The sequence below is a fragment of the Ictidomys tridecemlineatus genome, chromosome 12, assembly GCF_052094955.1.
Source record: "Ictidomys tridecemlineatus isolate mIctTri1 chromosome 12, mIctTri1.hap1, whole genome shotgun sequence".
In the NCBI taxonomy this organism is placed as follows: domain Eukaryota; kingdom Metazoa; phylum Chordata; class Mammalia; order Rodentia; family Sciuridae; genus Ictidomys; species Ictidomys tridecemlineatus.
This window is the reverse complement of record NC_135488.1, coordinates 72,279,845-72,292,055: the sequence shown is the minus strand read 5'-3', so window position 1 is coordinate 72,292,055 and position 12,211 is coordinate 72,279,845. Positions and strand designations below refer to the sequence as shown.

General features: G+C 33.4%; 1 protein-coding gene across 3 annotated transcripts in view; it reads left to right on the top strand.

The window, feature by feature from the left end:
• Nucleotides 1-12,211, top strand: part of Papolg (poly(A) polymerase gamma) — a 35,490-nt gene that overhangs the window by 18,952 nt on the left and 4,327 nt on the right. Inside the window, exons 9-21 of one of the 3 annotated variants that reach the window (XM_005322037.5) lie at nt 116-254; nt 1,925-1,997; nt 2,941-3,061; nt 3,366-3,450; nt 3,865-3,918; nt 5,840-5,959; nt 7,012-7,121; nt 8,845-8,966; nt 9,211-9,386; nt 9,923-10,011; nt 10,090-10,310; nt 10,833-10,898; nt 11,224-11,280. In XM_005322037.5, coding sequence (XP_005322094.2) covers nt 116-254; nt 1,925-1,997; nt 2,941-3,061; nt 3,366-3,450; nt 3,865-3,918; nt 5,840-5,959; nt 7,012-7,121; nt 8,845-8,966; nt 9,211-9,386; nt 9,923-10,011; nt 10,090-10,310; nt 10,833-10,898; nt 11,224-11,280 — 1,433 coding nt within the window. Of the gene's footprint in view, nt 1-115; nt 255-1,924; nt 1,998-2,940; nt 3,062-3,365; nt 3,451-3,864; nt 3,919-5,839; nt 5,960-7,011; nt 7,122-8,844; nt 8,967-9,210; nt 9,387-9,922; nt 10,012-10,089; nt 10,311-10,832; nt 10,899-11,223; nt 11,281-12,211 lie in introns of those variants that run through there. The other 2 variants (XM_040271017.2, XR_005727269.2) reach the window with 2 other exon arrangements.

The following is a 12,211-nucleotide window of genomic DNA, read 5'->3' as shown; positions in this document are numbered from 1 at the left end:
TTAATGTGTCAATAAGGGAAAATATTCTAAACAAGTCTTAAGGATGAAGTTATACTATTGAATGTCAAGGATAGTAGATCTAAACAATAATTAACAAATGTAATTAATTTTCTAGGACGTGGTATTTATTCCAACATGCTGGGATTTCTTGGTGGTGTCTCCTGGGCAATGCTAGTTGCAAGGACTTGCCAATTGTATCCAAATGCTGCGGCTTCTACTTTAGTTCATAAGTTTTTTTTAGTTTTTTCCAAGTGGTAAGTATTCATATGTGTGTATGTATATGTATTTTGATGTTTACTAACTTCTGCCTATATGTAATTTTATTTGGAAATTTAAGACCTGTACATAGATTTTTTTTTCTGTTTTACATTCCTTAAATTAAAAGTTTAAAAACATCAAATTGGTGGGAGGCAATAGTGGGACATCTAGACTAGAAAGCATTTTTTTTTTAACTTTTAAAATTAAAACAAAAATTGTACACATTTATAGAGTACCTTAATATATTGTTATGATACATGCATACATTGCATACTATTCAAATAGGGTAAACATATCTACTCAGACTTTTTTTTTTTTTCATTGAAAATGTTCAAACTGGGGCTGGGGATGTGGATCAAGCGGTAGCGCGCTCGCCTGGCATGCGTGCGGCCCGGGTTCGATCCTCAGCACCACATATAAAACAAAGACGTTGTATCCGCCGATAACTAAAAAATAAATATTAAAATTCTCTCTACTCTCTCACTCTCTCTTGAAAAAAAGAAAAAAAAAGAAAATGTTCAAACTCTTTTTGGTAGCATTATCTATAGTATGTGTTCACTAGAATGTACTTATTTTACAAACTGTAACTTAGTACTCATTGACCAACATTTCCCCATCCAACATTTCCCCATCCCTTTATCTGACCTACTCTTCCAACCTCTGGTAACCACTAATCTGCTTTTAACTTCTGTATCAACTTATGTGAAATCAGTATTTTTTAAATTCTACATATGAATGAGATGATGCAGTGTTTGTCTTTCTGTGCCTGGCTTATTTCACTTAACATAATGACCTCCATTTCCATTATTTTGTCACAAATGACTGGATTTCTGGATTTCACCCCCCCCTCTGTGTGTGTGTGGGGGGGGGTCGGGAAGGGGGGGGGAGATTCCACTCAAGGACTCAAGCATGCTAGCCAAGCACTTTACCACTGAACTATATCTCTAGCCCCCTTTGTTTTTTTCTGATACTGGGTCATAGCAAATTTCCCAGGCTGGCCTTACACTTAGGATTTTCCTACCTCAGCCTTCCAGAGTAGCTGGGATTACAGGCATATACTATCCTACCCAACTCATTTCTTTTTTTGTGAATGAATACACTATGGCACAATAATTGTAAATGTGGATTTTTAGCTTGCAAGAATGGTTACAATACATTTGACTCTGCACATTATCAACTGGGCAGAAGTGGTAAACTCTTCTCATCTGTACAATGGAGATAATAATCATAGCTACCATATTGGTAGTATTTTCAGTAAATGTTAGTTATTGCTGTTATTAAATTACCAAATTTAAATCTATGAAAGCAAATGAGAAGAAATGAAAAGATTCAGGTACCAATTAGTTAAGATTCAGGTATCAGTTAGTTATAACTAATAAGTAACTGTTTGCCCATTTAAAAAACACTGCTTCAAAATAGTTTTCCTTTGTATATTTTTCCCTTACCTCTTTCTTTTCTTTTTTCTTTTCCTTTCCTTTCCCTCTCCTCCCTAACCTCCCTATCCCCTCCCCTCTTTCTTCCTTCCTGCCTTCCTTCCCTTCTTTCAAAGTTACCCAAAATATCTGCTGTATAAAGGTTGGAACAGTCTAATGATTTTAGTTCTTAATATTTCATATAGTATCTGAAATGAGAGTCTATGTAAGTTAATTTGCTTCATTCGTGTTAGGGAATGGCCAAATCCTGTGCTATTGAAGCAACCAGAAGAAAGCAATTTGAATTTACCCGTCTGGGATCCTCGGGTATGTGATTTATTGTGGAATTTCATTAAACCTTTTAGGAAAAGGACATTTCTTTAAATTATAAAGATAATTCCTCTTGTTCCCATTCTTCTCCCTTCTGTATAGCTGTGTTCCTTTCATTCCCTTCGCTGTGTTTTTTGGCATGGATGATTTGAATCTCTAATGCTGATCCAAATGTTATTTTATTAAAAATTGCCTATGTAAGACTAGATGAGTGGGGCTAGGGCTGGGGCTCAGCCGTACAGCACTCATCTAGCATGTGCAAGGCACTGGGTTCTATCCTCAGTACCACATAAAAAATAAATAAACTAATATAAATAAATAAATAAATAAAGGCATTGTGTCCAACTACAACTAAAAAAATATTTTAAAAAACTAGATAAGTGTGTATATCAACCACAATATCATAACCCATGGTGAAAAACTGTCTCACAACTAATTAGTTACTAAAAATAAAATACCGAGGTATATTAGAAAACTTACATTGCAGTACAATTTAAACCACATTCCTGTTTTCAAGATAGCATAATTTTTGTGTACCTTGCATTTTAATTTGCTTTTAGCTTGAGTGCTCCTTCGTCTTATAACTAAGGGGAAGTCATCGATTAAGTGGGTGCATTGAAAACCATTGGACCAGATAATGCTTTTTATGATTATGATACTCTAATTTCCTTGGTTCTAAATGACTGTTATTTGTAAGGTACACCATTGATTTAACAGTTTTTCTGAAGAAAAATAAACTGCAAAAGGGTCCTTTGACTTTGATTATTAGACACATCTAACTTCAGAAAAAATTGTAGTTGGGGAGGGGAAATCTGCTTCTTAGAATTGGGGGAAACTTAGTATTAAATTTATATTTCATATTCTTCAGACTTTTGGGGAAATGAAGTGAGGACAACTGAAATAGGAGAATAGATCAATTATTCTGCTTCTAATTTCACAGGTAAATCCATCAGATAGGTATCATCTCATGCCCATAATCACCCCTGCCTACCCACAACAGAATTCTACGTATAATGTGTCCACATCAACTCGGACAGTAATGGTAGAAGAATTTAAACAAGGTAAACATGTTGGCCCTATTGCCCTTTACATATTCCCACAAGGTTGGTTGACAGTTTTGTTCTCTGTTGCAGCTATGGATTGGCAATTAGAATTATGTAACACTCTTTCTAAAACTTCTTTCAAATATTTTCCAAAGTATATGATAATATTAAGACCAAAAATTGAGCTAGTCCAGTTATGGTTTAACTTAATTTTTGTGTTCTGAGAAATAATATATTTACATTTTGTAACAAAAGAATTTTGGGGGAGTGGAGTGATACAAGAAATCAGACTCTTTCTTCTTCCTTCCCTCCCTCTCTTTAGGTCTTGCAGTTACAGATGAAATTCTTCAAGGAAAATCAGATTGGTCCAAATTACTTGAACCACCAAATTTCTTTCAGAAGTATAGGTATTTGAAATTTTGTATTTTGTGTGTGTGTGTGTTTATGCAATCACAAAGAATGATTTTAAATTTATTAAAGTTAATATATGGTATGTTAATATTTGGTAGATGATAACTGTTTTTTAGATTTCTTAAGCAAAGTAGAAAATAAGTTAATTAAAGTCCTCTGTGTTAATAGAATTCCTTTATTCCAGTAGTAACTGATCCAGTATTAGTGATTTTTTTATGTGAATTTTTTTTTAAATTATAGGACCTAGAATTAATTTTATGAAAATCAGAGCATACTTTAATTTTTATACACTGTGCTGATATTGCTCTTTTATTCATTGGGAAAGAGAATAAAAAGGTAATAATAGAAAAGCAGACCCTAATAATGTTTCTGTCTTGTTTTTCTGATTGTTGCTGAAAAATTCTTCATAGACATTATATAGTATTAACTGCCAGTGCATCAACAGAAGAAAACCATCTAGAGTGGTAAGACTTATATTCAACTTCTCTACCTACTGTGTGGTGAAAATAATATATTTATATGGTGCTTTACCAATTATGAAATACTTTGATTTCCAAAATTATTAATCTCTCCCTTCTTTTTCTTCCACCCCTCAACTCTACTCACTACCCCTGCCCCAATTCCACTCATTACCCACCCCACCCCCCAATTCCCCCAGTACTAGGGATCAAACCCAGGATACTCTACCACTGAGCTACATCCCTGGCTCTTTTTTTTTTTTTTTTTTTTTTTGAGAGAAAATCTTGCTAAGTTGCTGAGGTTGGCCTAGAACTTGGCAATATTCCTGCTCTAGATCCCCAAGTGACTAGGATTTTCATAGTTATTATATCTTATTGGTGGCTGGTGTGTATAATCCATAGAGCATCAGTGATTAAGAAATGCCACTAAGTTAATGTTTCAGAATTGGGAGTGATATGAGATAAGAATATATATACAGATTATGCTCTTTGTTGTTTCTCAGAGTCAGATTTGAATAAAAGTTTTTAGGTGGTTTGGATGAGTCTTTGCATCATGATTTCCTCCATCCAAACTCAAAGGAAAAGATAACATTATTTTAAAATTTAGGAGATGGTGGCATGGAAGGTCTCAGAATGTAAGTTTCTGTCAAGAGAGAAGAGATGTGGAACATATATTCTTTCTAGTGCATCTAAATTCATGCTCTCTGCCTCTAGTATATTCACATTCTTGACTCCATTGGGCAGAACTGTTGGGCCACCAGAGATGGTTGTACTTTCCTCATGTCTGACTTCTAAAAAAGCAAAACATAGTACTATCTTATTGTTGCTTCAAGAGTTTTGTTTCATTGGTAATTAAAAGAGACCCTGAAAATATTTGGAGCATCTTTGGGTCATTTTCAAAGTATTTTTCTAGATCAAGGGTCAGGAAATTATAGCCTGTGCCAAAGTCAGTCTGCCACCTATTCCTTAAGTTTCACTGGAGATAGAAAATGCTTGTTCACTCACTTATGTGAAACTTATGTCTATGGCTCTTTGCATACTTGATAGCAAAGTGGAATAGTTGCAAAAGAGACTGTATGGCCCAAAAAGCCTAAAATATATTTTGTCCAGCCCTTCACAGAAAAGGTTTGCCAGCCTCTCAGATACTAGACCAAAGCAGATTTTTGTGCATCTACTGTTGAGGCATACACAATTATAATGTGCAAGGTTTTGTTGAAGATGTTTGAAAAAAAAATTTTTTAATGTTCTTATACTTGTTCTAATTTATAAAGTCACAAATAAGTTAATATTTTGCTGGAGCTAGTCACATTTCTTTAAAAAATTTTTTTGGTTGTAGATAGACAAAATACATTCATTTGGTTGGTTACTTATTATTAAGTGAGATAGAAAATGAAGTTGCAGAAATCTGATGAAATTTTGTGTATTTTTCTAATATTTGATTTGAATTTAGTGACTTCTTTTTAAAATGCAAGGTCTAGTATTAATTTTGTGAAAATCAGAGCATATTTATTTATAAATTATGGATCTGAATTAGCATTTTTGTTCACATTATTTAAAAATATCTTGGCATTTGAGTTTAGACATAAGATTGAAAGTGGAAACAAAAATTAAGGACCAGCTTAATCAAGAGTTTTTGTTCATGCTCAGATTAGGACTATTTTATAGTCTTAACCAAGATGGGGTATTTTAGATTCAGAAATGCATTATATTGATCAATTCTTTTTGTTTAAAAGAAAACACACTTTAAAAGATACAGGAACTCATTAAATGTGTCATTCATCTGAATGGTAGCTTAAAAAGGCCATACTATGTTGAACTAAAGTTTTTAAATGAACATGTAAGGCTCCATAGTTAATATGCTATTTGATTTACTTAAGTATAGTTTCCAAATTTGACATAGACATAAGAAAATTTTTACTTATTTTAGGGTTGGATTAGTAGAATCTAAAATCCGTGTTCTTGTTGGAAACTTGGAACGGAATGAATTTATTACTCTTGCCCATGTGAATCCCCAGTCATTCCCAGGAAATAAAGAACATCATAAAGAGTAAGTTAACTGTTTATTATTTTTAAGTTAATTGTTTCTTAATATTACATTTCTTTTTTAAAAAAATTTTTTTTTAGTTGTAGATGAACACAACATCTTAATTTTATTTGTTTTTATGTGGTGCTGAGGATCGAACCCAGTACCTCATAAGCGCTCTACCACTGAGCCACAACCCCAGCCCCTGTATTACATTTCTTAATGTCATTTTGCATATGCATTCAGATCAGTTCTAAGATTGTCATATAACAAGTATTGATGGGATAGTGAGACATATGACTGAATATGAGTGACCATGGATTAAAAATAAGTACATAATTTTTTATGCAAAACAAGCCTCCTATTCCTCTCTTCACTGGGTTTATATTTAATATTAATATAATTAATAATATTTTGATAGCCCATATAGACATCTGTAAATACTCCCATCAAAATATTTGGAGCGGGCTGGGGATATGGCTCAAGTGGTAGCGCGCTCGCCTGGCATGCGGGCAGCCTGGATTCAATCCTCAGCACCACATACAAAGATGTTATGTTCGCCAAAAACTAAAACAAAAAAAAAAATTTTTTTAATTTTCTCTCTCTCTCTCTCTTTCTCTCTCTTTTAAAGAGAGAGTGAGAGAGAGAAAGACAATTTTTTAATTTTTTTATTTTTTAGTTTTCGGCGGACACAACTTCTTTGTTTGTATGTGGTGCTGAGGATCGAACCTGGGCTGCACGCATGCCAGGCGAGCACGCTACCTTTTGAACCACATCCCCAGCCCTCTCTCTCTCTTTTTTTAAAAAAAAAATTAAAAAAAAAAAAAAAATATATATATATATATATATATATATATATAAAAAATTTGGAGCATCTTCATTTTCAAAGTGACTTAATTATTTCAGAACAACACAGGATAACTTCACCAGTGTTATGGATGTCAGTTTTAAGAACTTGGCCAACTCACTGAAATCGCTCTTTATGACATAGACACATAGAGATGAAGTTTTAATTCCAAATAGCTTTTGTAAAATTGTTTTTAAAAATTTTTAAATTTTTAAATTTTACTTTATAGCAACAATTACGTATCAATGTGGTTCCTCGGGATAATTTTTCGGAGAGTAGAAAATGCAGAAAGTGTTAACATAGACTTGACATATGATATACAGTCATTTACTGATACAGGTAAGACTTTGTCATTGTAGAGCTGTGATTCTCAACCTTGGCTGTGACTCATTATCATCTGTCTAGGATCTGCTGCCTGTAATTTTTTAAGTTCCACAGTTAGTTAAATTAAATAGTATATACATATTATAGAAATCTGCACTGTTATTTAAGAAGGGAAAAAATAATGAAGCAATTTTCAAGACATTAAGGAGGGGAGGGGGTTGCAGAAAAATATATATAGTGTGCTACCATTTGCATAAATAAAAAAATGTGTATTTTTGCTTACAAATCCATTTGAAAAGATATTTATTTGAGAAAAAGAAAAGAAGCAGCAGCAGATGTCAAAGGTTGTTGCTTCTAGGTAGGAGAACCAGTATGTCTAGGGGGACAGTGATCAATCTCTGAGTACTCATAAATCCTTTGAGTTTTGGACCATGTACATTTGTTATCTGTTTTACAACAAAAAGAAAGCAAGCTAATTTTTACAGGTGGTTCTTTGTGTGCACAGCCAGGGTTCGTAACCACAGTCATAAAGATGACTTGATTTCTGTGTTTTTTTAGAAAAAATATCAGACTTGCTGAATGTGTTTCAGGATCAGTGAAAATAATGTCTTTCATATCTAGCCCCCAACTACACCTCTTTGAATATCTTAATATATTTGTTATAAATTTGAGTTGTTGAATCTGAAATAGTATACATGCTATTATTATTCTTGACTTACCTGGTCTTCTGAATTCTTTTGAACTAGCCCTTTCATTTATATGATAATGTAGATTTGCATACTTCACCTAGAACCACCAAGTCACACTCTCTGGGGATGGAACCAGAAAATCTACAAATTATGAATTATGATTATGAATAAGCTCTCTAATAACTACTTTATAAGCAGTTAGGAATGAAATAGCCACTGGGATGAAAACAGATATAAATTATTCCATTCTAATTGAGGGTCAAATTCAAAAAGAAGAAGGTTGGGTTGCTCTGTTTATTATAGATTTATAAAATGCTCCTTTCCAGATATGGAAACTTAAAGACCCAGGAGATTAAATAATTTACTACATTTTACAGTAGTTGCTGTGCAAAACAAGCCTCCCATCCCTCTCTTCACTGGGTTTATAATTTAATTGGCCATTCACAGTTAAAATACATTAAGTGATTTGTATGATCATTAATATATCTCATTATCTTAAAAGGTGTGAATAGCAGTAGAATGGGAATCTGAGTAGTATGTATTCTGGTCTTGTCCAAGTCCTCAGGGCTTTTGAGCCTAATTTCCCCACTTGTACAATACGGGTGTATTTGTAGATAGTTTCTGAAATCTGATGTTTTGTGATTAATGTGGGTTACAATAATAAAATAAGCCTGTGGTAGAGGGGGAACTTGAATTGCATCTTGGATACTGGCATAAGAATTAGTTTAGACTGTGGGCAAGGAATTATGCAGAAAGATTGCCTTTTAGGAAAATAGCAAAAAACAATATTTGGAAAAAGTCTTTTTTCCATTTATTTTGTTAATGACGTTTGATTATGAGAAAGTCTGAGAAGATAGACATGTGGAACTAGTCAATTCTTGGATAGGATTGTAGCACAATGCAAATATTCTAGAAATATTTAATCTGTAAGAGGTGTCTGCATCTTTGTGTTTGTGTTGGGAAAATATTGAAGATAAATGCATTGGGGAGAAAAAACAGCTCCTACTTCAGAAGGAAGTTTCCACTTAACATGGTTAACATTGTTACAGTTTACAGACAGGCAAACAATATAAATATGCTAAAGGAAGGAATGAAAATTGAAGCAACTCATGTAAAGAAAAAACAACTTCATCACTACCTTCCAGCGGAGATTCTTCAAAAGAAGAAAAAGGTGAGTCTGTAATCTTAATTCTCCAGTATGGCTCCACTCAAATAAATGATCATGAAATCAAATTTGAATTTTAATGTCTCCCATACTGATTAAGAGAAGAGGAAACTGGTATAGACAATCAAGGACTAAAATCCTTACCTTCAGGAATTATAAAAGATGATTTGCTTTTATACCCTTCAAAATTGAAACCAGTCTTATATTCTCATTTGTTTTTTGAAATCCTAATACTTTTCCTCTGTTTCAGCAAAGTCTGTCTGATGTCAATCGATGTTCAGGTGGACTTCAATCCAAAAGGTCATCTCTGGACAGTAGTTGTCTGGATAGTTCTAGAGACACTGATAATGGAACGCCTTTTAATTCCCCAGTGTCTACAAACAAATCTTCCAAACCTGAAAGTCCTCCTGCAGGAGAAGCAGAAAGGTCTGTATATCAAAATTGTCCTTTTAGTCTTCTGGTTTTTTGAGGATATTACGAATTTTTCAATAACTTTGCTAAAAATCTTTTTTTTATATTTATTTTTTAGTTTTCGGTGGACACAACATTTTTATTTTATTTATTTTTTATGTGGGGCTGAGGATTGAACCCAGCACCCCGCGCATGCCCTGCAAGCGTGTTACCACTTGAGCCACATCCCCAGCCCAATATCTTTTAAAATTATTAAAAAGATTTAGATTTTTATAGCTGCTGGTCAGTTTCTTGTTTAGAAATACTCTACAATTTGTGGTAGTGCTGTGAGATATGGTATATAGGCTTAGAAACATGTGGGAATCATTAAGTACACCAGAATATACAGATTTTTTGCTCAGATTTTTCTGTTAATTCTCACTGAGCCCTTTGCCTTTTTCTTAATTGAAATTTTAAAGTAGGAATACTTGAAGGAATTCTGTTAAAATTAGAGTTTGGAAAATAAGCAATATTTAAATAATGTAATGATGATAATTTAACATTTTTATTAGGAATAATGCTGAACCTGCTGCTGTAATTGTGGAAAAGCCACTGAGTGTTCCACCAGCTCAAGGATTATCTATTCCAGTCATCGGTGCAAGTAGGTGTCTAACACTATATTTCGAATGATTCTACTACATAGGTATTTAATTATTAAAGTTGTTTTTCTCTTTTTCAGAGGTTGACTCTACAGTGAAAACTGTATCATCCCCAGCTGTGTGCACTATTCCTACTGTGGTTGGGCGAAATGTCATTCCTAGAATCACAACACCCCACAACCCTGCCCAGGGACAACCACATCTAAATGGAATGTCAAATATAACTAAGAATGTTACACCCAAAAGATCCCATTCTCCATCTGTAGATGGGACTTCTAAAAGGTTGAAAGACATAGAGAAGGTAAAGTTACAACTTGAGTGGTGTTTTAGTATGTTATTAAAGTAAGGATAATACTAAAGAAATCCACAATTCTCCATAGCAATACTAGTTTTCAATTAGGAATTGAAAGTTTGTAAAGAATATTAGGAATCAACAGTTTGAAAAGAATACTTCAGACCCTAAAAGAACAATATTACTTGATCATCCTAAGTTCAAATTACTAATGTGTCTAAATTTATCCTTGACTTCTACAAGTCATTATTGGTAATTAGATTATTTCTTGTGTTCTGTTGATATTCTCTGCTTCCAGTAGGTGGTGGTAAAGCTTTATTTACTTGTTAGAGTCTTTACTGATTTAATCAAAAAGCTGTAGAAATGAAGGGTAGCAGTTGAATTCAGTCTAATTTAAATTCCCTTCCCTCACTACCCCATGTTTGTGGTAGTTTTTGATGAGCCTCATTATTAATTATTTTCTATTTATATGGATTTGTATGGTTTTTGCAGGTATGTATTAGCAACTCATTTTTAATGTTTATATTTTAGTTTATTCGACTCGAATCAGCATTTAAGGATTCCCATTCTGCTGAAGAGAGAAAAAGAAAATCAATGGTAAACATATTAATATGCTTCAGAATGTTTACTTTTAAAGAGCAGTGTATCAGAAAAAAAATTATATGAGTAGGTCAGGCTAGATTTGTCAGGCTTTAGTTGTTTTATTTAAAAATTTTGGGGGGAATTTTTTAAGTTGTAGATGGACATAATACCTTTATTTTACTTTTATATGGTGCTAATAATTAAACCCAGTGCTTCACACATGCTAGGCAAGCACTCAACCACCGAGCTATAACCACAGCCTCTTAAGTTTTATTTTAAGTAGGAATAAGTAATTGTACATGGCAAAGTTTTCACTTGTATATAATTCTTCTGTTTTTAGGATGCCATTGGAGGAGAATCTATGCCTATTCCAACTATTGATACATCGCGCAAAAAGGTAATAGATAGTCTTATTCACAGGTACAATACATAAGTAAAAATTCATAGATAATCTACACATACAAGAAGTTTATTAAGAGCTTAGCGTTGGAGAGGCCCAACAGGTACAATACATAAATTAAAATTCATAGATAATCGACACATACAAAAAGCTTATTAAGAGCTTAGTATTGGAGAGGCCTAGCTTGGTAAGGATTAGTCCAGTGATTACATAAGAGTTGGGCACCATAAATTATATTTTGCCTCCCATGGCTACAATTCTACAATCCCAGTGGCTCAGGAGGCTGAGGCAGAAGAATCACAAGTTCAAGACCAGCCTCAGTAACTGAGGCCCTATCTTAAAATAACGTGTAAAACCAGGGGCTGGGGATATAGCCCAGTGGTTAAATGGTTCAATCCCTGGTGCTAAAAAAAAAAAAAAAATCAACACTGGAAAATGGTAAGATTTTCCCCTATTCTCAAAGACCAGCAGTCTAGTTAGGGTTAAAGATACAAAGTATATAGTTCTGACTGACTGTACATAACTCAGAAATCAAGAAAAGAGGGAGTAATTTAAGAAGATTTCATGATACTAATGTTAAGGTTTTGTTCATCCTTTGTTTCTTATTTATATTTAAAGATATAGGAAGGGGATGTAGCTCAGTGGTAGAGCACTTGCCTAGCATGTGTAAGGCCCTGGGTTCAATACCCAGCACCACCAAAATAAAAAAGGGTGGTCATCCTAGGAATTACCAACACCTAAGAGTATAGCTTTTATTTTGTACCACTGCTTAATGTTAAAATTTAGGTTTGATAATTAGAAACTATACATATTAATATTTTGAAGGAAATAAATATAGCAGTATACATAGTAAGTACCTTTATATAGAGCATGAACTAAAGAGTCCCTAAATCTTTTTTGTTTGTTTTTTTAGGTGTGGATGGACACA